Source organism: Chenopodium album, chromosome 16, assembly GCF_948465745.1.
Source record: "Chenopodium album chromosome 16, dcCheAlbu1.1, whole genome shotgun sequence".
Classification (NCBI taxonomy): domain Eukaryota; kingdom Viridiplantae; phylum Streptophyta; class Magnoliopsida; order Caryophyllales; family Amaranthaceae; genus Chenopodium; species Chenopodium album.
The window spans coordinates 33179581-33201121 of record NC_137849.1 but is presented as its reverse complement, the minus strand read 5'-3'; the positions used below and the strand labels follow the sequence as shown (position 1 = coordinate 33201121).

Genomic DNA, 21541 nt, shown 5'->3' with positions numbered 1-21541 from the left:
ATTTCTCATCAAGCAATAATGTCTAAGAGTTTTAGTGATTTTACTCGTGAGTGGTGCCGGTCTTTGACCGCTAAGGAGAGAAAAGAACTTGAATTTTTTCACTTGAGAGGTATTTATGGCATAAAGGGGGTAGATATGGACATAGATTTTATTCATACCATCTTAAAATATTAGGATCCAGACACCCATTGCTTTAGATTAGGCTATGATGAAATTAGTCCTTTACCGGAAGAATTTGGTGCCATTCTAGGCTTCCCTTCTTTAGGTCTCGCGGTAATTCCTAATGTGAATGAATTATTATAAAGACTTTGAGCGTTTCCTTAACCTTAAGGACATGGATCTAAAAAATATTGTGGATGGGAACGTAGTTAATTTAAAAGAATTTGCACGTCATTATTTTGATAGACCACGTTTGGAATCTTTTCATGCTTATAGGAGGAGAGCTTTCCTCTTTTGCATGTTGAGCCAATATCTTCTTACTAGTGGTAATACCTGTGAGGGTCAAGCAATTTTAATATCTGTCATGGAGCAAATTGAATCAGGGAGGAATCCAATGCCATTAATTGTTGGAGAAACTATGCTTAGTTTAGATGAATTAAAGAAAGATCCAAAAGCACCTCTTCGAGGCTCTCCAATTTTATTGCATGTAGAAAAACAATATTTTTAATTACATAAATCAAAAATATATATTTTTATATTGTAATACTAATTATTGGCATTGAATTTTTGGAGATATGGCTGATAGAGAGGCTAGAATTAGTTAGTCCTCCTGATAATGTTGACAAATATACACCAAATTGTTTTGTAAGGCGGAAGAAACGCTTTTCTATAAATATGGGCCGCCAGGAGTGGAGAAAGATTTTTGAATCTTGTGATTTTGCCATCAAGTGGGTCATTCCTTGGTGGAAAATTGAGAAGATGGTTAGTGTCAACAAACAACCCTTTTGTTGTCTTCCTAACTTATCAAAGTTGACCTTTTATTACCCTGGTAGGGTAAAAAGACAATATGGCCTTGCTCAAACTATTCCTTCTGGTGATCTTCGTCACCCTTATGAATTCCCTGTTTCACAAGACATTGAGAGATTTGACAATTATTGGTGTGCTAGGCCATTATGGGAAGTTGTTACCCAAAATTTCCTCCTTCTTTGTCTAAAGATGTGAAGCAATGGATACTTGGTAGATCTAAAAAGGACCATAACAAAGTTCAAAATAAGACCAATGTGAAGAATCGTCTGGGAAACAAGAAAGCTCCTGCTAAGGAACGCCTAGGTGAAAGAGTTGAATTCAAGACTCCTGTTATGCCTAAGAAGAAAAATACTACTAAGGGCAAAGAGAAAAGAAAAGTTGACTCTGTAGAAAAGAAATTTTGGGTAGAAAAAAAACATGGTGTGATGGCTAAAGGGGAAACTATCCATACCAAGATTGAATGTAGATCCTCTAAAGGATGCTTACTAGCAAAAATGATGGATGAAGAAGAAGATGCTGACAAGAATTGGAAGAGGGCTAGGAAAGAGAAGACAGATTAGAGCATTGCTTTACTTTCAATTTATTAGACAATTTTAATTTTCAAGTCAAATTTTTGTTTTCATTAATAATGTAATTTTTACTTTATTTTATTAATGCAATTTTCATTTACATTTAAATTTTTATTAAGGCAATGAAAACATCTTGAATTATTTTTCTGAAAATTATTCGAGCACGGAGGTCAAAAATTTCTGAAATACACCGAAATTTTCCCAGATTGTCGCAGAAAAACTGGCGCTGAAGTTTTAGGTTTGTCGCCAGACAATGCTGCTTGTTGCCTGGCGCTACAGTTTGTCGCCAGACGCTAAGGCCTGTCGTCAAGCGACAGATCTTCTGTGTTGCGTTGGTCTCGAATTTTGCGCGCCGATTGTTTTGTGTTGACTTGTCGATACTGGGATGCAAGATCTGTAGCAATTAAAGTGGCCGCACCCTATAAGGGTTGCCTACGTATCCTTTCCTAAGGAATCAGGCCAAACATAGCTCTCTTGAGTGTCCTACTCAAGTTATTATGGGTAGTACTTCTTAAGTTGGTCAAGATTTGTCATGTTTGAGAATTCATTGCCATCCATATCAGTTAGTTTTGCAACACCTCCTGAAAGGATAGTTTTGACAATATATGGTCCAGACCAATTAGGCCTAAATTTGCCTCTTGGATCCAAAACATTTTTCCTTAATGCTTTTAACACCAAGTCTCCTACTTTGATGTTTCTTGTCTTGACTTTCTTGTTGAAGTGTCTAGCCATACGAGTTTGATAGCATTGACTATGGTGTAGAGCTTCTCATATCTTGCTCTAGTCCATTCGACTTCATCGAGTTTACTTTCCTACACAATGCGTAAGGAAGGTATTTCTAGCTCTATAGGTTGTACGGCATCCATTCCATAGACTAAGGAAAATGGCGTATTTCCTGTTGATGAGCGAATTGACGTGCGATAACCCCAAAGAGCAAAGTTGGAGTTTGTTAGGCCAATCCTTGTAATTTTCTGTCATACTTCTCAATGATAGTCTTTAAATTTTTATTTGCTGCCTCAACTGCACCATCTGCTTGAGGTCTGTATGGAGAGCAATGATGATGCTGAATGCCGTACTTTTGTAGCAATTCTTCGCATTCTGCTTGAAAATGAGTTCCATTGTCACTTATCATTTCATATGGGACTCCATATCGACAAATAATGTTTCTTTCGATGAAGAGTGCTACATGTTTTGCAGTGAGTTTTGTGTATGATGCTGCGTCAACCCATTTAGTGAAGTAATTAATTGCTACTAAGATGTATTCATGGCCTCCCGTTCCTGAAGAATGGCCATGGCGATGTGCAAGTGTAAAGGAGAGATGGAGGAACATGTTGTAAGTTAGCGTATATTTGGCATTTAGGGCATCTTTTGACATATTGATGACAGTCCCTATTCATGGTAGTCCAATAATACCCTTCGCGCATTATCTTTTGGACTAGCATTTTTCCATTTACATGTGTTCCACATACTCCTTCATGGGCTATTCTCATAGCCCTTTAGGCTTCCTCTTTGCCTACACATAGGAGAGTTCGACCTTTAGGTACCCTTTTGTGTAACTCGTCATTTATGAGCACATATTGGGAAGCCAAGAGTCTTAAAACTCGTTTTGCTCTTTTGTCAGCATGGAGTAGATATTCTCCTTTGGTGACGTAGTTGAGGATGTCCGTATACCAAGGTTCTTCTTCTTCTTCTTGCTCTTGGACCACTTCATCATCCTCTATTGTTTGAATATAAGCCGGTTTATGCCTTTTTTCTATTGTTAAAGGCATTTTCTCAATTTCCGTAGGAATTCTAACCATTGAGGCTAATCTTGCTAAGGCATCAGTAAATTGGTTTTCCTATCTAGGTAGATATGTGTATTCTACCTGTTCCAGTTGGTTTGTGAGAGTTTCCAAATATGTCTGGTAAGGGGCCAAGTTGTCACTACTTATTTTCCATCTTTTGGAAATTTGGTTGATGATCAAAGAAGAGTCTCCGAATGTTCGAAGTTTCTTTACTCCCAATGCCAATGCTGTTTCGAGACCTACCACGCATGCTTCACATTCCGCAGCATTGTTGGTAACGTCGAAATCTAACTTTATGGAGATTGGACTATATTCTTCTTTAGGTGATACTAATAATACCCCTACACCACATCCCTTTTGGTTTGAGGCTCTGTCGAAGTATAGAGTCCAAGTGTCATCTTCTGTGACCATCAAATCTTCGTCTGGAAAGTCATTTTCGTATATTGGTGTGGAATCTTCTATTGGGAAGTCAGCTAAGAAGTCTGAGACCATGGATCCTTTAATAGTTGTAGGGAATATTTCAAGCATCCCATACTTGAGCCCCACTGTGATCATACACTTAAGCATGGTGGAGTCCAAAGGGAAGGAAGCTAGAGTAAAAGAGTCGCCAACAAGTTTTAGGAACTTGTAAACCGTTCATAGGGTGAAGGTTACACCCCTTAACGATCCAGGAGATCGTTAACTCCAATAGGTCTGGAACCATGACTGGAAGTCCAGGGATGAAGGTACAAATCCAACCTAAAAGAGATTGAACCTGCCCTAAATAGGCCTCTACTTTATTCTTCTCGTATTCATGTACGCTTTCTGACTAACATACAACCAATAGGTTAACCCTAAACCTGTTTATCTATGTCGGTTAACCTATTATTGGCGATCACTTGAATTATAATCATATTAGCCTAAACAAGATTATTAATTATCTTATTAAGCGTGATTACAAGTACAAATTCCCTTTAAACATGCATAAAAGGTGTGATCAAGCAATAACAATAATAATATAATATCAAGCAACATAATAACAATCATCATAATAATCATGTTAACAATAAAGCATAATATTAATAGCAAGATCCTAGGCATGATACTAACAAGATTAATAACAAATCCTAGCATGTCACTAAGCATTAAAGATCAATTAGCCCTAACATGACACTAACATGATATTAGAAAGAATAGGAAGCAACCTATAAACATACATGATATTAGAAATTTAATTAACCCTAAACATGATACTAGGAAGCAATAAAACATCCTAACATGATACTAAGAATCAATAAAATAATCTAAACATGATTTCTATATCAAGAGATCAATAAAACAATTAAAGTACTTACTTGGATGCCTCGTATCTCTTTCTAATAACAAAATACACACGTTAGTAACTTCAAGGAAAATAATAAATAAACAATTAATTTAAATAATTGAAATAGAGATTTGGGACCAAACCCTCAGAAATTATAAACCTTTCACGTCTAGGGCGAAGGCAACTTCGAACTTGGCTAGGTGTGTCTAGAGCTAATGTATGTGGAATTTTGTAAAAGGGAAGGTTTAGAAAAAGAAGAGAGAGAGAAGGAAAGCTTCTAGCTGTAGAGAGAGAAAGAGAGAGATGATTGTTGTTAATGATGATTGTAGATGATTTTAAAACAGGGAGATATGACCCCTATTTATAAGAAAAATAGCACGGGATCAAAGAAAATCATATTCGGAATAAAACTCCTCCTATTGCAAACTACAGGATTTAGCGCCAGACGACGAGCTTCGTCACCAGGCGACGAAGGCCAACTCTAGGCGACGACGCCGTCGTCTTGCACTAGTCCAAAAGTCAACGCGCTTTTCCACGCGTAATTACCTTCACCACTAGTTGCAAGTAATTAAGCATCCGAGCAGTTTTTGAAATCAGTTTTAATATATTTTATTCTAAATAAAACATCCCTTTTCTTAAATAATAGTTAATAGGCCCTCCTCTAGATCATCGGGCCACCTTTGAAAATCATTGGATCTAATTTAATTTAATCCATAACTTCCTCATAAGTCATCGGAATTTGGCCTATAATATATCATTGGAAAGCTCTTTTCGAGCCCAATCCAACTACACTATTATTGGACCTTTATTATGGACCAAACTAAATTGGACTGGCTATTTTTCATAAAATAGAAGTAAGAAAAGAAATATTTTTAGAAAACAGAAAGAGAAATATTTTAATAAAAACATTCTCATCATTAGACTTTCCACACCTTCACCTCGCTCGATAATCAAATGACGGGAAAGGTATTCATCACTGGGTTTGGTTTTTGGAGAGACACATTTGGGTGTCTACAATAGCCTTTTGGGGCATGAATCTTACATCAAATTGGGCTAAGTTGACTATCCATCTTGATATTCGCCCATTTAGTGTAGATTTCTCGAAAAGATACTTAAGTGGATCCATTCGAGATACTACGAAGACTGTGTGAACGAGCATGTAATGCCTTAACTTGGTCGTGGCCCACACTAATGCGAGGTACAATTTCTCAAGTGGTGTATAGCGTATTTCATACTCGAGCATCTTTTTACTTGGATAGTAGATGGCATTCTCTTTTCCTTCTACTTTTTGTGCGAGCATAGCCCCCATTGTTTCTTTGGTTACTGTTAGGTACAACCTAAGAGGAATTCCAGGGAGTGCTGGTGCTAATACAGGAGGATTAGCGAGATAGGCTTTGATCTTTTCAAAGGCTTTTTGACACTCGTCGTCCCATATTACTGTCACATTCTTCTTGAGCTTCTTGAATATTGTTTCACATATTGATGTTAACTTGTATATGAACCTACTTATGTATTGCAACCGGCCAATGAATCCCCGAATTTGCTTCTCGATTTTGGGTGGCGGCATTAACATGATTGCCTTGATCTTGGTTGGGTCTATCTCTATTCCTCTAGAGCTAATGACGTATCCCAAGAGTTTTCCTGAGGTGACTCCAAAAGCACACTAAGATAGGTTCAACCTCATGTTGTATTTCCTTAGCCTTTCAAAGAATTTTCTTAAGGCTACTAAGTGCCTTGGATGATCTTTTGATTTTACAATCATGAAATCGACATAGACTTCAACTTCCTTGTGCATCATGTCATGGAGTAAGGAAGTCGCTGCCCGTTGGTAAGTGGCACCCGCATTTTTCAACCCTAATGGCATTACTGTGTAACAGTAAGTTCCCCAAGGTGTTATGAATGTCGTCTTCTGCATTTCCTCTTCTGCCATGAGAATCTGGTTATACCTTGCATATCCGTCCATAAACGAGAGAAGCGCGTGATTCGTTGTATTATCTACCAGAATGTCGATGTGTGGTAAAGGGAAGTTGTCCTTTGGACTTGCATTATTTAAATCTCGATAGTCGACACACATTCTTACCCTTCCATCCTTCTTCGGAACCGGGACCACGTTTACGACCCATTCGGGGTATTTGGATACCCTGATAAAACCTGCAGTTATCTGTTTTTGTACCTCTTCTTTTATTTTAAGAGCTACGTCAGGTTTCATTCGACGTAACTTTTGTTTTACAGGTTTCATTCCTGGAATTAGTGGTATTGTGTGTTGAGCTATCTCTCTATTTATTCCTGGCATATCTTCATATGACCAAGCGAATACATCGATAAATTCTTTGAATAGATTGATTAAATCGGTTCTTTCATCTTTATTGAGTGTTAGTCCGATTTTAACTTCTCTTTTAATGGTTGGATCTTTTGAAATATCAACCGTTTCAGTGTCTTCAATTACCGGTGTTTTATTTTCAAGCGTTTCCATTGCTTTAATTATTTGTTTGTCATTTTCATTGTTAGTTAAGCAATGCTCGTCATCTTGGGTTAAAGAATAACACGAGGAGTAAGCAAATGAAGACATATTATTAAACTCAGAAACCATTACATCAAACAAAGATATGTCCGCTGGGACTGGACTATTAACTATTCTAGGAGAAGGTGCTAAAACAGAAGAATTAAGGGAAGGTGCTATAGCTAGAGACTTAGAAGACTTGATAGGGGAAGACTCTAACTCAGACTCTGACTCAGACGACTCCTCAAACATTGGTCCTTGTCCTGTTGTTATAGAGATCTTTCTTCCACTTGGAGTAGTCACCTTCACGGTCTTTCGACATCCTTGAACTAATCCCTCTGCTGGAGTGATTAGCTTAGAAGGGTCAAGTTATCACTTTGTAGTACCGTTTGAATGAGCAAGGAGTTATCCTCAATATATGTTGACTCATTCTTCTCGTGCCCAAAGAGAAGTCCCATGACATTAAAGTCAAAGCATGGAGGTGCTTTCTCTTTATGGATACGAGTTGGGATATCATCTAGAAAGTTGCAATCCAAGAAGATTTCAAACCCAGGTTGTCTTATCCCATCCTTGACAAAGGGTTCAGGAAATTCATGGCATGGATAATCCTCTCCCTCTCTAATGAATTGTCCATTTAGGGTGAAAGGATAATAATCCATTGGGATTGCTTTCTTTTGGGTACGAGCATTCCTACGTGCATTAGCTTTTTTCTGGGCTCGCTTAAGGTCTTCTAGAGTCGGTTCAAAACCAAGTCCAAAAGTATCCAATTTAGGGAGGCCAGGTAGTCCCATTTGCTTTGCTATCTCCTTCTTCTTTCCAAGAGTCATTTCAGGAAAGTGTCCTTGTTTTCTAAGGATAGCATTTACTGTCATGTTGGAGTGGAGGTCGTAGTAAAGAGGGGTCCTTTCATCTTCCTCAATTAAGGAGACCTCTTCGTTAAAGCCCCACAAATCTTCATCATGTTCATCGTGCTCTACATTTATGATTGGATTTTCGATGGCCTTAAACCTCATTGGAGAAGCATCAATTGTGATAGGGATTCCCCAAACTATAGCCTTCACTTGTTGATGAAAGGATGAAGGGACGGCCTTAAGGTCATGAAGCCAAGGGCATCCCAACAATAAGTTAAAAGATGCTTTAATGTCTACTAATTGAAAGGTAGTAGCATGTTCTACGACTCCTGCCGTTACATTCATGGTGATTGTTCCAAGAGCTTGGCAACGAGTGTTGTCATAGGCTCTTATTCCCTGTGTATATGGAGACAAGTCTTCATCCTTTATTCCTAACATTCTCGCAGTTCGAAGTGGACAAACATTAATTGCTAATCCATTATCTACAAGAGTCATTGGGACATTCATCCTCTTGCAAATTACTGTGAGATTTAAGGCTTTGTTGTGTTTGTCACCTTCTGGAGGTAGATCCTTGTCAGAAAAGGTGATCAAATTGATGGGACTAGGAAGATCACTCGTGAGAAAGTTGGCCAACCCTCAGGAGTGTTTTTAGAATCTATTCCTATTTTAGCTAGAGCATCCATTATTGCTACCCTATGTTGATGGGATGTAGCTAGTAGTTTCCATACATTCATCTCGACCTTAGTTTTTTTAAGTTGTTTGACAACATCGTTGTCTTCTATGATAGGTATGGGAACTTGTTGAGTAGTAGGAACAGGTTGTTGTGCGGTAATGGGAGGTTGCATTCTCCCAGATCTTGTGAGAACGTATATGGGTGAATCTTCTTCATCCCAAATATCGTCCACTGGATATATCGTGGAGAGTGGGGTTTCCTCCATATCCTTGAGGTAGACGTCCTCATCATCACTTTCCCAAACTCCATTGATGGTAGTATCTTTCTCTTGTGGAATTTGGACCAACTTTTTATTATCAATCAGTTTTTGAATTAAATCCTTGAATTTAAAACAATGTTCTATAGTATGTCCCCCTGATTGATGATATGGACAGTAGAATCTGTCTGTCCTCTTTAGTGATTCAAATGGTCTTGGTTCGAGAGGTTTGATTTTGCCACTCTCGGAGAGCATTTTGAACATATTTGTGTATGTGGTCCCAATTGGAGTATAGGATTTATTACTCCTTTTGGGAGTTTCAACTACTTGGAGAGAAAATGGTTTCCTCTTAGTAGTCTCTATAGGTGTCACCTCTTTATTAGCATGCTTACTTTGTTCTAACTTTTTGCGTTCAAGAACTTCTCTACACATGTCTATTGTTTTATTCATTGTATTTATGAAAATCATCTCTAGTGACAAGTTGTTGATCTGGAGCCCAATCACTCATGGCATCGAAAAAGATTTCCTCTTCTTATTCAATAGCATGAGTTTCTTTAATTGGTTTGATTAAAGATGATGGGTCAACACAATTTTCCTCATCAGAAATAGCCAAGGAGTCAGAAAGTGGTGCACTGTTGATACTTAGCTTCTGGCTTGCAGGAGGCACTGGGAGTTTATTGCTATCAATTAAGTCTTGGATAGCTTCCTTTAGCTTCCAACAATTTTCAGTAAGATGGCCCCTACCTTGATGGTATTTGCAGTGTGCATTGGGATTCCAATTAGCCATTCTCCTTTCGACTGGTGGATCCCCTAATGGTCCAATAGGAGTTATAAGACCTTTTGCATGAAGACAGTCGAATACGGTGTCATAACTCATACCAATAGAAGTAAAGTTTCTCCTAAATGGTTTCTTTTGTCATTGATTATTCATGGCGAGAACTTCATTCAGTTAAGGGTGCTAATATTATTTGAGTGGGTGGTTTTGGAAGAAGAAGGATTGTCGTTCTTCTTTCCTTTCCAGCCACTGTTGGAGTTACTGTTAGCAACTTTCTGCTTTGCAAGGTCGTCTTCAATATTGATTCCAACGTCATAAACGGAAGTTGCTTTGGTACCTGAGATGTTTAGAATACTTCTCCTGGAGATTCTTTATGAATAACCTTACAGACTCTATTTCAGTAGGCACCTCAATCATCTTAGCGGAAGTTTCCGTCCACTTATTAAAGAAAGAAGTAAATCCTTCATTCTCTTTTTGTTTAAGTATCTCAAGCTCCCTATGATCAGTTTCGACTTGAATATTACATTTATATCTATCAATGAAAGCGTTTACAATAGAATCCCAAGTAGAGGTTTTCTCTTTGTCAAGGGAAAAGAACCATTGTTGACAAACGGTTTCAAGAGATAAAGAAAACAATGAATGAAAGACTTTCCTATCAATCCCCTTAATGTTCATTATAGTCTCGAAAGCTCTTAAGTAGAAATAAGGATTATCAGTTGCCTTGAACCTAGGGATGTCATTGGCATTGAACTGCAGAAGAAGCTCCTTGTCCACTGGGACCCCTTGTGAGCTAATGCCCTGGAACCTATAGTCATTAGAGATCTTGCTCAAGCTTTCTTGCATGAGCTCCATTTGTTGTTGCTTCACAGGGTCATTGATTTGAAGAGCCATAACCTTCATCAATTCGGTCATATTAGCCACGTCCTTCCTAAGTTCGTTGACTTCTTCTTGAGTTGCCATTATCTTCTTAGATTTTCTTTTCCGACTGATTGGTTTGTCAAAAAGTAGTACTTGAACAAAGGTGTTGTGCTTGATTAATTGCCCTTCCTTTCTTGACCAAGCGCTATAAATCAAACCATTTTATTTGTTTTAATGACTTGACTCAAGTTGACTTTGACTTTATTGGTTTTTAAAAGAAAGCAAAGAATAGGGTGCGTAGGGTGCATATTTTTGAAAATCAAGTAAAGGTTCAAACAAGTATGGTTTAATTGGAGGATTAATATCCGACTTACCCCCCTAAAAAAAATGACGGAAAACACACGCATACAAGACTCTCTAAACATGGTCAAAGTGAGACATACATATTGAGTGTGTGCTTTAATAGTGAGTGCGAGTGACATGCTTTGACTCTTGTGTGAGACCATGGGACTATGTGCTTAGACTCAATTAAGGACTAAACATGACTACTGTCATTAATAAACTGGTTAAACCGATTAAGTAAACTGATTAATTAAACTCGTCGTGAAGACTCAAGCAGAAAACTGGACTGTCGCCGGAGCAACAGGACTGTCACCTCACGCTAAAGACCAGCGCCAGACGACAACAATGTCACCAGGCGCTAAACACCAGCGCGTGGCGCTACAGCCCAAACCTTTGCGCTATTGCTGGAACATTGGTCTGGGACTGTTTCCAGTATTTTACTCTAAAAGGACAAGCCTAAAGTCGTACTAAGTCAAGTTCGATCAAATTTATTTAGACTTTAATATTTATATTAATTAATTACGCAAAGTCCTTTAGTCATTAATTAGTTTATTTGGACTCATTCACATATCAAACAAACGGTTAGTGGAAACACATATAGGTTATGCACAAGCAAAGAATGCACAAGTAGTCAAGTAAGCACAATATGATGCAATGAGTTTGCAACCTAACCATGGCTCTAGTTCTCTAAAGTTCGGGATATGGGTTAGTCAAAGAGGGTCCATGGTTATGAGTCCGGATGCACCGCCCGGAAGCCTTACCTTTGGAAGGGTTGGCGCGAGTGGATGGGACCCCGCGAGTTAAGCTCGCTTCCACGGTTGGTGAATTCAACAAACTCGGATGTACCCTTCGTTGCCAAGAGAGTTCGATTGGGTGAATGGAGTGTGAATTTCCTGAGGGTTATGGCCATATGTAGAACACATATAGGTTCAGAAAAAAGGGAAAAACTCAATCAGGAAGTAAAACCGAGCAAACAGTACTAGAACTAGTCGACACAAGAAGGTAGATTTCTGGCTCGGTATTGGAAGAATTTGGCGCGAGACTACAGTGCCCGTTGGCAGACTGTGGCTCTGTCTCCAGACGACAATTACTGTTGCCAGGTGACAGAGCCATTGCTTGGCGATGGCGCTGTTTTCTCAGCGCTAATTCCTACATGCCTCAACAGCTTTTGGTTCTTGAATTTTCTAGTTTTTCGCAACGCTATTTCGATTTTAGTTGTGAAAGATATTTCCCTAATTTCCTACGTGTAAAAATCCTATGTTTTTGATGCATTACGGATGGTCTTTCTAATGCAGACCTTTTTTATGCTTATGCCAATAATGATAATCAAAATTACGCACATGAAATACTTAGAACTTTTCGAGTCTCATCCACTCATTTTAAATTATTGCCAAAAAAAATTTCAGGAATTAAAATAGAAATCCTCCCAAGTGGAGTCGCCAAAAAACTATAAGGAATATTTCAAGCATCCCACACTTGAGCCTGCTGTGATCATAAACTTAAGCATGGTGGCGTCCAAAGGGAAGGAAGCTAGAGTAAAAGAGTCGCCAATAAGTTTTAGGAACTTGTAAACCGTTTACAGGGTGAAGGTTACACCCCTTCACGATCCATGAGATCGCTAACTCTATAGTGGTCTGGAACCATGACTGGATATTCGGGGATGAAGGTACAAATCTAACCTAAAAGAGATTAAACCTGCCCTAATAATAGGCCTCTACTTTATTTTTCTCATATCCATGTGCACTTTCTGACTAACATACAATCAATAGATTAACCCTAAACCTGTTTAATCTATGTTGGTTGAATATTAATGCACAAACAAAACTATTATTGGCGATCACTTGAATTATAATCATATTGTCCTAAACAAGATTATTAATTATCTTATTAAGCTTGATTACAAATACAAATTCCCTTTAATCCTGCAAGAGAGGGCGTGATCAAGCAATAACAATAATAATATCAAGCAACAATAACAACAATCATCAATCATAATAATATTCTCAATCTCAATAAAGCATAATAATATTATTAGCAAGATCCTAGGCATGATACAAACAAGATTAATAACAAATCCTAGCATGTCACTAAACATTAAAGATCAAGCTTTATCCCTGACGGATACTAACATGATATAAAGAAAGAATAGGAAGCATCATACATGCATGATATTAGAAATCTTAGTTATTACCCTAAACATGATACTAGGAATCATAAAGACATCCTAAAATGATACTAGGAATCAAAACTATCAAAGCATGATTTCTATATCAAAAGAATAATTAAATTACTTACTTGGATGGCTCGTATCTCTTTCTAATAACAAAATACACGCGTTAGTAACTTCAAGGAAAATAATAAATCAAACAATTAAATTAAATAATTGAAATAAAGATTTGGGACCAAACCTTCAGAAATTATCAACGTTTCACGTCTAGGGCGAAGGCAACTTCGAATTTGGCTAGGTGTGTCTAGAAATTCTGAATGTGAAATTTTGTAAAAGGGGAAGGTTTAGAAAAAGAATAGAGAGAGAAAGCTTCTAGCTTCTAGAGAGAGAGAGAATTAGAATTAGATGATTGTTAATGAATAAAAGCGGAGATCTAGGACCCTATTTATAGAAAAATAGTCCGGAAATCGGTCGAAAACAAATCAAATCCTATTCGGAATAAAATACCTCCTGTCGTGAACGACAGGAGTTAGCGCCAGACGACATGCACTAGCGCCAGACGACAGGCTTGTCGTCTTGCGCTGAGTCAAAAATAAGACGCGCTTTGCACACGAAATCCTCTTCTTAATATGCTTAAGCAGCAAATTCCGCGTTTATCAAATTAAAATCGGGTTCATCATAAAACACTTATTTTATTCCAAATAAAACTCTTTAATAATAATTATCAATCCTAATTCCATTAGAAGTTAAAAGAACCTTCTAGAAAATCCAGAAGATTAAAATCAACCCTAACAACTTTAGGAATAAAAATTAATAGGCTCTCCTCTAGATCATTGGGCCACATATAAAATTCTTTTCGAGCCCAATTTAGTATTCAGGCCATAACTTCCTCATTATTCATCGGAATTGGGCTTATAATATATCGTTGAAAAGCTCTTTTCGAGCCCGATCCAACTACACTATTATTGGACCCTTATCATGGACCAAACTAAATTGGACTGGCTATTTTCATAAATAGAGTATATAAAAAGAAATATTTTCAAAAACAGAAAGAGAGATATTTTAATAAAAACAACCGCATCACAAGACTTTTTACACTTTCACTTCGTTCGATAATCAAGTTACGTGAAAGGTATTCATCACTGGGTTTGGTTTTGGGGAGACACATTTGGGTGTCTACATAAAATATTCTAATGTCACTTTCTATTTAAGACCTACTAAATCATTTTATAAATTCATTTAAGAACAAAGTTATAAGTGGAACTTTAATAAATTAGGGAATATATTATAATATTTTTAAGGATCGACTCATTTCATAAAATGAGAACCAAATTTGAATATCTAATCTTAACAAGTTTTTCTTGGAGTTTCTTATTTTATAAGCAAACATATTGGTATTTCTTGCCAAAAACTGCTCTATCCATCCTAAAAATAGTCTATCAATTCTCAGCATTGGAGATCGGTTTATACTATAACCCAAACTTATTCATAATCGGAGTTATATAATAAAGTCTACAACAATCGTAAAACAATTGAAACGAGCATCGCCTTATCATGTAAGGGAATCACAATAGTATTCGGGTTAACACATAAGGTCCATAATCCCTTTTGGCCCACTCAATCACATCCTTTTGGTCCAGTCCGGAATCACTAAAATTTAAATCCTTATTCGAGAATTGGACAAGTTGAAAAACCCAAAAAAAGTTGATTTTTGAGCCCATAACGGTCTTATGAGACGGTTAAATTAGCCATGTTTTAGACAAGCGAAACAACCCATATTCATATTTACCTGTGTTGTTAGTTGCTTTGCAACCAGTATGTGGTGGTTTACAGTTTTTAATTTTCAATCACTAGGAACACATAATTTTCAATCACTAGGAATTTCTTATCAACCGTATGTAATAAGTATAAAAAACGTCTATCTTAAAAATACAATATTCTCTTGTTACAGTTTTACATAAGGTTGTCTTAAGTAGTGCGATAACAACCAATATGATTCTTTGTTACATTATGACCATGTTCAACCTTGCCTCTTCCTTGACGACCAGAGCGCCTTTAACGTTCGGTTTTTGACCCAACCAGCTCCGACACATCCTACCACCCAACGTTACATACCAATGTTATATAAAGCAAACACATGTGGCCAACAACATTTTCACTATCACTACGAAATGTAAGCAAAATACTCACTCTAAGCACAACATTTCCAACGGGTGCTTCGATGTCCCTAGCAATCCTGTAATAACTTTCTCCATAGGCAACATCAACCAACTGCACAGAAGTGAGGTAATTCTTAGCACTGCTAACCAAATTTCCATTTTCCGAATCGAAATTCAACTTCCCCACACCTGTGTATACGAGGAATCAAATTACTGATAAGAAACTAACCCCTAACCTCCCGTAGTCCCCATATCTTGTCCGGTCCTCCTTCGCTGCCATTGCAATTTCATGCTTGCTCCACACCTTTATCCTAGGTAAGACATCCCAATGTAAAGGAGGTCGATTTAGCCTGTCAAGGTAAAATATCTGTAATAAAAACATCATCAATTCATAATCACAAATTCACTAATATGAGTTCATATATATTGATTTAGGAATAGTACTTACAACAACAAATATCGCACATCCTCCATAACCACCTGCATATCCAGTTGCATAGAAACGCCAAGCAAAGCTAGACACACTGTCCATCATTTTCTTTAACACCAATTCACTCCAATCATACTCTGTACAATCCTTGACACAGCTAACAGCCGGTATTAAATCTGACGCTAGTCGGGGTGATTGAGTAGGACACAAAACCATATGCAGCAAAAGGATTAGAAATAAAGTCTTGAATTCCTTTTCTTCATCTTCACTAAAGTTTCCCTCCAATCTATCCATCATTTTAGTAGTTACCAGAATACCTACAGAAGTATAAACACTTCCACACCCTCTACTAGATTTTGTCTTCCATGAACTCCCATATTGGAGTATGACCTTATAAACCTTCTCACGAACTTCATTGGTCATCGTTTTTGAACATGATACAGACTTGTTACCACTAGGTGTACCTAATATCCATCTAACTTAATTCTTTGACAGCGGAAACTCATATCCATCAAGAGCGATCAAGATTCTATTCAGTGGATCAATTCTAGTCATAATCCAATACTATAATTGTCTTGATAGATGCATCTCTGACACAAGATGAAGAATACCCCCAAAACCCATCTCGTTCACCCATCTAGTCCTTTTTTCATCAAATTTCTTACAAATATGCCCCAATGACTGAATACAACAATTGATACTCGGTGGCTGAAAACATAAATCAAAATTTCCAACTCAACATTATGACCAACACCACCTCATATTTTAGCATTTAGTTTCAACAAGACAACTGTTTTTTCCTTAGACATCAAAACTTTGCAACTAATCTTTATTACCCACTTCTCAAATGCATATATTAATGATCAAACAAGATCATATAAGAGGAACAAGAAACATGGATTTGACATACACCTCATACTTATAAAAAATGATATTACCACAAATTTAACTAATACCATAGGCATATACAATACTAACACACTTACCCTACAAAATGATCTGGAATGCTCCCTCAAAACTTGGCCTCTTGCCTTCATAACACCTCCCTTGCTCATGCTATCGTCCTACCAATTGCATTGAATATTAGTACTCAACGTATTGCAATACCCTGTCTTAAATCCATGAAACTAATATTATTCAAGGTGGGTTTAGCGAACCTTAAATAGTGTAGGGTGTAATTGAATTAGCTTTTTACAGCAACCATCATTCCTAATCTGCACAAAAAGGCAATACTTTGTACATCTCATTCATATCAAGAAATGATGAATGAATAAGCTAATTCCACACATAAAAGGCCAGAGTAATGAAACCCTACATCTTTATTTTCCATTTCAACGACTTCTCTCAATCTCTTACCCATAAACTCAGTGTCGGAACTGCATAAACACAACACAAATATGAATACCTGCACTTAATTTTTTAACTACTGATGTTTCCTTGTTTTATTCAAATCATAGTATTATAATGAACTAGCAATACCAACCTTTGTTTTGAAACCATAAACAACACCATTTAATTAAAAGTTCCAATTTCAATTTAACGAAAATACAAGGACCAAACAAGATTAAGTACTATAATGAACTAGCAACACCAACCTTTGTTTTGAATCCATAAACAACACCATTTAATTAAAAGTTTCAATTCCAATTTAACCAAAATACAAGGACCAAACAAGATCAATAACTATATACTAAAAGACACACCAACAATGACACATGCCATTTTTAGGTGTGTCCCTTTGTTTTTTTTTTTTTAATATCTATATAAATAATAAATCTTATACATAAATAAAAGATTACAAAAGATTTTCCTTAAAAAATAAAATTAGAAAAGATTTAATGTATCCTTCCAAATAAATACTTCGTATTAATATCATAAAATTCTTAACATAATTTATGAATGTAGAGTTACGTAATACTTTATCAATAATAAAAGACACATGACACATGTCATTTTTCGTTGTGTCTTTTAGTGATTTTTTTTTTAATATCTATATAAAAAATAAATCTTATACATAAATAGAAGATAACAAAAGATTTTCCTTAAAAAAAGATTTAATGTATCCTTCCAAATATATATTAATACCATAAACTTCTTAACATAATTTATGAATGTAGAGTTACGTACTACTTTATCATAAATAAAACAAGGATTTTTTTCTTAAAAAAAAAATAATTTATGTATTTAATCATGTTGCAAAGCTTTACAAGTCTTTCAAAAAAAAAAAAAAAAAAAAAAAAAAAAAAAAAAAAAAAGCTTGCCAAGAAAGATATGAAAAAATAATTTAAGTCAGTTGATTATTGAGAAAAAAAAATGCAACATACATAAAAGATAAATAATAATAGTGGCAAAAAAGAAATCTATTTACAGGTTAAATACATGTTGTTAAGATTTTTTATTTGGTTAACAAAAAGAAAACGGTATAAATTTGTTGGTGAAATATATATAAATATGTACATACGCATTTTAAAATATCTATTTTGCTAATAATAGACTTTCATAATAACAAATTCATTTTACAAATTAATAACTTAGCCATATTTAATTTTTTATAATTATACATAATGTTAATTAAAGAATAGTTATTGAAAATTACCATACATGGCACGAGACCTAACCTAGTTTAAGTACTATAATGAACTAGCAACACCAAACTTTGTTTTGAATCCATAAACAACACCATTTAATTAAAAGTTTCAATTCCAATTTAACCAAAATACAAGGACCAAACAAGATTAAGTACTATAATGAACTAGCAACACCAACCTTTGTTTTGAATCCATAAATAACACCATTTAATTAAAAGTTTCAATTCCAATTTAACCAAAATACAAGGACCAAACAAGATTAAGTACTATAATGAACTAGCAACACCAACCTTTGTTTTAAATCAATAAACAACACATTTAATTAAAAGTTTCAATTCCAATTTTACAAAAATACAAGGACAAAAAAAAATTATATGCGTCCTAAATCAAAGGGAGTAGAACCAACTTTAACATAGCAATTTTATAAATTCCCCAGATAAAACTTACATCGGAATGTGGATATAGCACTATGACAATGGTCTGTGTTGTGCTTTGCAGTGCAGTTCCCGGGCTTTGAATGTCGGTGGGCTTTCTTTCGCTGAAGAAGATCTAGATTGATCTTCCTCACACGTATCAACTCTGCAAGCATTTAATACTCTGAGCTTTATCAATAGTGATTTGTTTGACGGCGTTAATAGATACCTAGTGACTTTGCGCCATGAATTGGTAACTGATAACACGTATGCATTTAACTTCAAGCAAACCTTTGTTAAAAAAAAATAAAATAAAAAATAAAAAAAAATAAAAAAAACTTCAAGCAAACCTGGACGCCACGTTGTAGGATATTACTTTCATATCCTTTGTTCATCATAAAGATGAATATGAATTCGGCGTCGAAAAGGGTACACATAGACATAGTCTATGTGTACCCTACATAGACAAATGTTATTATTGGCTGATGCAGTTGGCCCACTTGGTCCTACCCGAATAATTTTGAAAATGTTGTTCTGAAAATTTTTGAAATGAAAATTTTGAATTTCAAATTCTAAATTTGAAAATAATTGTACTTTTGGCGGTGAATATTTACGAGAAGAGACTTAGGAGGGCCGACGGTCGACGACGGTGGCTTTAAGGCGAGTCAACGACGGTGGCTTTAAGCTGAGTAAGGTGGCTTTAAGGTCAACGACGGTGGCTTTAAGGCGGGGGTGGACGACGGTGGCTTTAAGGCGAGTAAGGTGGTTGAGAGGAAATGAAGGGTCGATGATCGATGTAATGAGAAATTGATGTGGTTTAGAATATGAAATAAGGGTCGGCGAAATCATACAATGATGTGGTACATAAGATGGTCTAGAACAATGGAGGGTGAAATAAAAGGTGTCGGTGAGCCAGCGAAAAAGACGACGGCGACCAAGTGTATTGTTGTAGTATTGAAATTGTTTAGAAAAATCATGTAATGCATCATTTGTATTATTTTGTATCAAAATTTATTGTTTTAGGAGTATATGTATTATATTCGTATAAAAAAAAAAAAGAATGTTTTATTTTCAAAATTCATATCAAATTCTTAGTTGTAGTATAGTATGGACATAAATGACAAAAAAATGTTATGATGTATGTTGGTCAATTTTGTTAATGTAATTTTTAGAGTAGTTGTATAATATGTGATTTTGAACTTGAAAATGAAAAGAGTTTGTGAATGTAGATAAAAATTAGTGAATTTAGAAAAGTTAATTGTTGTACGGAGTATATCTTTTAGATGATGAATTCTCTTTAAGTATCGTAATTGAAAACATTTGAGAAGAAATAGTGGGTATGTGATCGTTGTTGAATTGGTGATATGAGTTGATGGTAGACATATAAATGGAGGAAGTGTTACCATTATGATGGTTTCAAAATTGATGTAATTATTGTTGGATAGCAAAATTAGAATGAAAATTTGAATAGTATAATGTAAATAAGAATTTGCACATGTAACTTTGGTAGAAAGTTGTATAGTACCTACAAGAGTACAAGGTATGGAATGAATTGATTTGATTTGTGGGTTATTAGGCCCAATTAAAAAGTTAGTTATTATATTTGTGGGGTAGGGCCTGTTCTCATCAGATTAATTTCAATTTAGTTCGGTTCACTTTATGTCTAATGACATTGCTAATGATATAAAGCCACATTTCATACTTTTAAGCTTTTATTACAACAACGATGATAATAATAATAATAATAATAATAATGACTATTATACGGTTATACCATATTTCACTTAATGACTATTATACCATATTTCATTATTTAACGAGCTAGGAGTAAAAATAGGATCAAGTTAGTTGTTAAATAAGATCAGCCCAACTCTTTTTTTTTTTTTTTTTTTTTTTGATTTTTTGTTGTTATTTTATTTTTTTCATTTTGAGAATTTTTTAAAAAGTGTTTTGTGTTCTTTTGTTATTTTAATATTTTTTTTAATTATATAGTATATGTTTTTAAAATGTTTTGGGGTTCCATGTTTTTAATATATTATTCATAAATATTGTAATTATATAGTATATTTTTCTTAAATATTTTAATATGTATATTTGTATATACACATATATATAATAATAAATAATCAAAGATCATTAATCCCTATTTAAAAATCACTAATTAATAAGTTCAGTTCAGTTCAATTCAGTTTAGTTCAGTTCAGCTCATTTCAGTCAATGAGAACAAGCCCGTTAGTTGGTGTAATTATGGTTAGTGTGTTGTAATGTGAAGATAATTATTTTTATAAGAAAGTACCGTTTCATATAGTAAAATCGAGCAGTTACTTAGTTAGCATATAACCTTAGAAACAAGTAATGTCCCTTGGGTGAAGGGCCCAAGATGAAAACCCATATTTCAAATAAATTAGAAAGTATGTTGGTTAGCATATAATCTTTTTTATTACAATTGTTTATTTAATTAACTTGTTTTGGTGTTTGATGCTTAGATTAATATAATAATAAAATAGTTTCTGAACTATATTGGAAAGGTAGTTTGTGAAAAAATAGATTTGAATCAGATTCCTGAACGAAATTTAATGAACTATGTGAACTGTTTATTTTGAAATTGTAAATGAGTTGATTATGATTTTTAAAAATTGGTGTATTGCGTATTGGTTAAGGGTTAATAGGGGTAGGGAAAGCAAACAAAGTAATAGTAGAGGTGATAGTTCGGATTGCAGTTTGGATTATAGGTAAAACCGAATTCAATCCGAATTAATTCGTTTTCGAAAATCTCTATCCGAATCCAAACCGACTTAAGATTCAATCAAATCCAAACCAAACCGTATTAATTCGGTTTTTCAAATTAGAATCCAATCCAAACCGAAATTTGCTCCCTTCTTTTGCAACATTCAAACCCCAAAACCC

General features: G+C 35.3%; 1 protein-coding gene across 4 annotated transcripts; it reads right to left on the bottom strand.

Moving 5' to 3' along the window:
• Nucleotides 1–14923: 14923 nt before the first annotated feature.
• LOC145585134 (uncharacterized) lies at nt 14924–18995 on the bottom strand. Of its 4 annotated transcripts, XM_081641870.1 has the most exons (8): nt 18669–18995; nt 16949–17009; nt 16791–16847; nt 16620–16697; nt 15652–15741; nt 15440–15570; nt 15235–15315; nt 14924–15138 (listed from the first exon to the last, which is right to left on the bottom strand). In XM_081641870.1, the coding sequence occupies exons 2-8, from the start codon at nt 16991–16993 to the stop codon at nt 15048–15050; spliced, it is 573 nt and encodes a 190-aa protein (XP_081497996.1). In that variant the 5' UTR covers nt 16994–17009; nt 18669–18995; the 3' UTR covers nt 14924–15047. The 4 variants fall into 4 exon arrangements, with proteins under 4 accessions (XP_081497996.1, XP_081497997.1, XP_081497994.1 ...); XM_081641871.1 differs by lacking the exon at nt 16949–17009; XM_081641868.1 differs by lacking the exon at nt 16949–17009 and having other exon boundaries at nt 15652–16341; nt 18669–18973.
• Between the last annotated feature and the right edge of the window lie 2546 nt (nt 18996–21541).

What these genes read in the sequence shown, in the direction of transcription:
- LOC145585134 (XM_081641868.1), bottom strand. Translation starts at nt 16,056, where the DNA reads ATGACCAATGAAGTTCGTGAGAAGGTTTATAAGGTCATACTCCAATAT. An exon ending in GATGTGCGATATTTGTTGTT is followed by an intron (nt 15,571 to 15,651) that starts GTAAGTACTATT and finishes TTTTTATTACAG; the next exon opens with ATATTTTACCTTGACAGGCT. An exon ending in AGATATGGGGACTACGGGAG is followed by an intron (nt 15,316 to 15,439) that starts GTTAGGGGTTAG and finishes ACTTCTGTGCAG; the next exon opens with TTGGTTGATGTTGCCTATGG.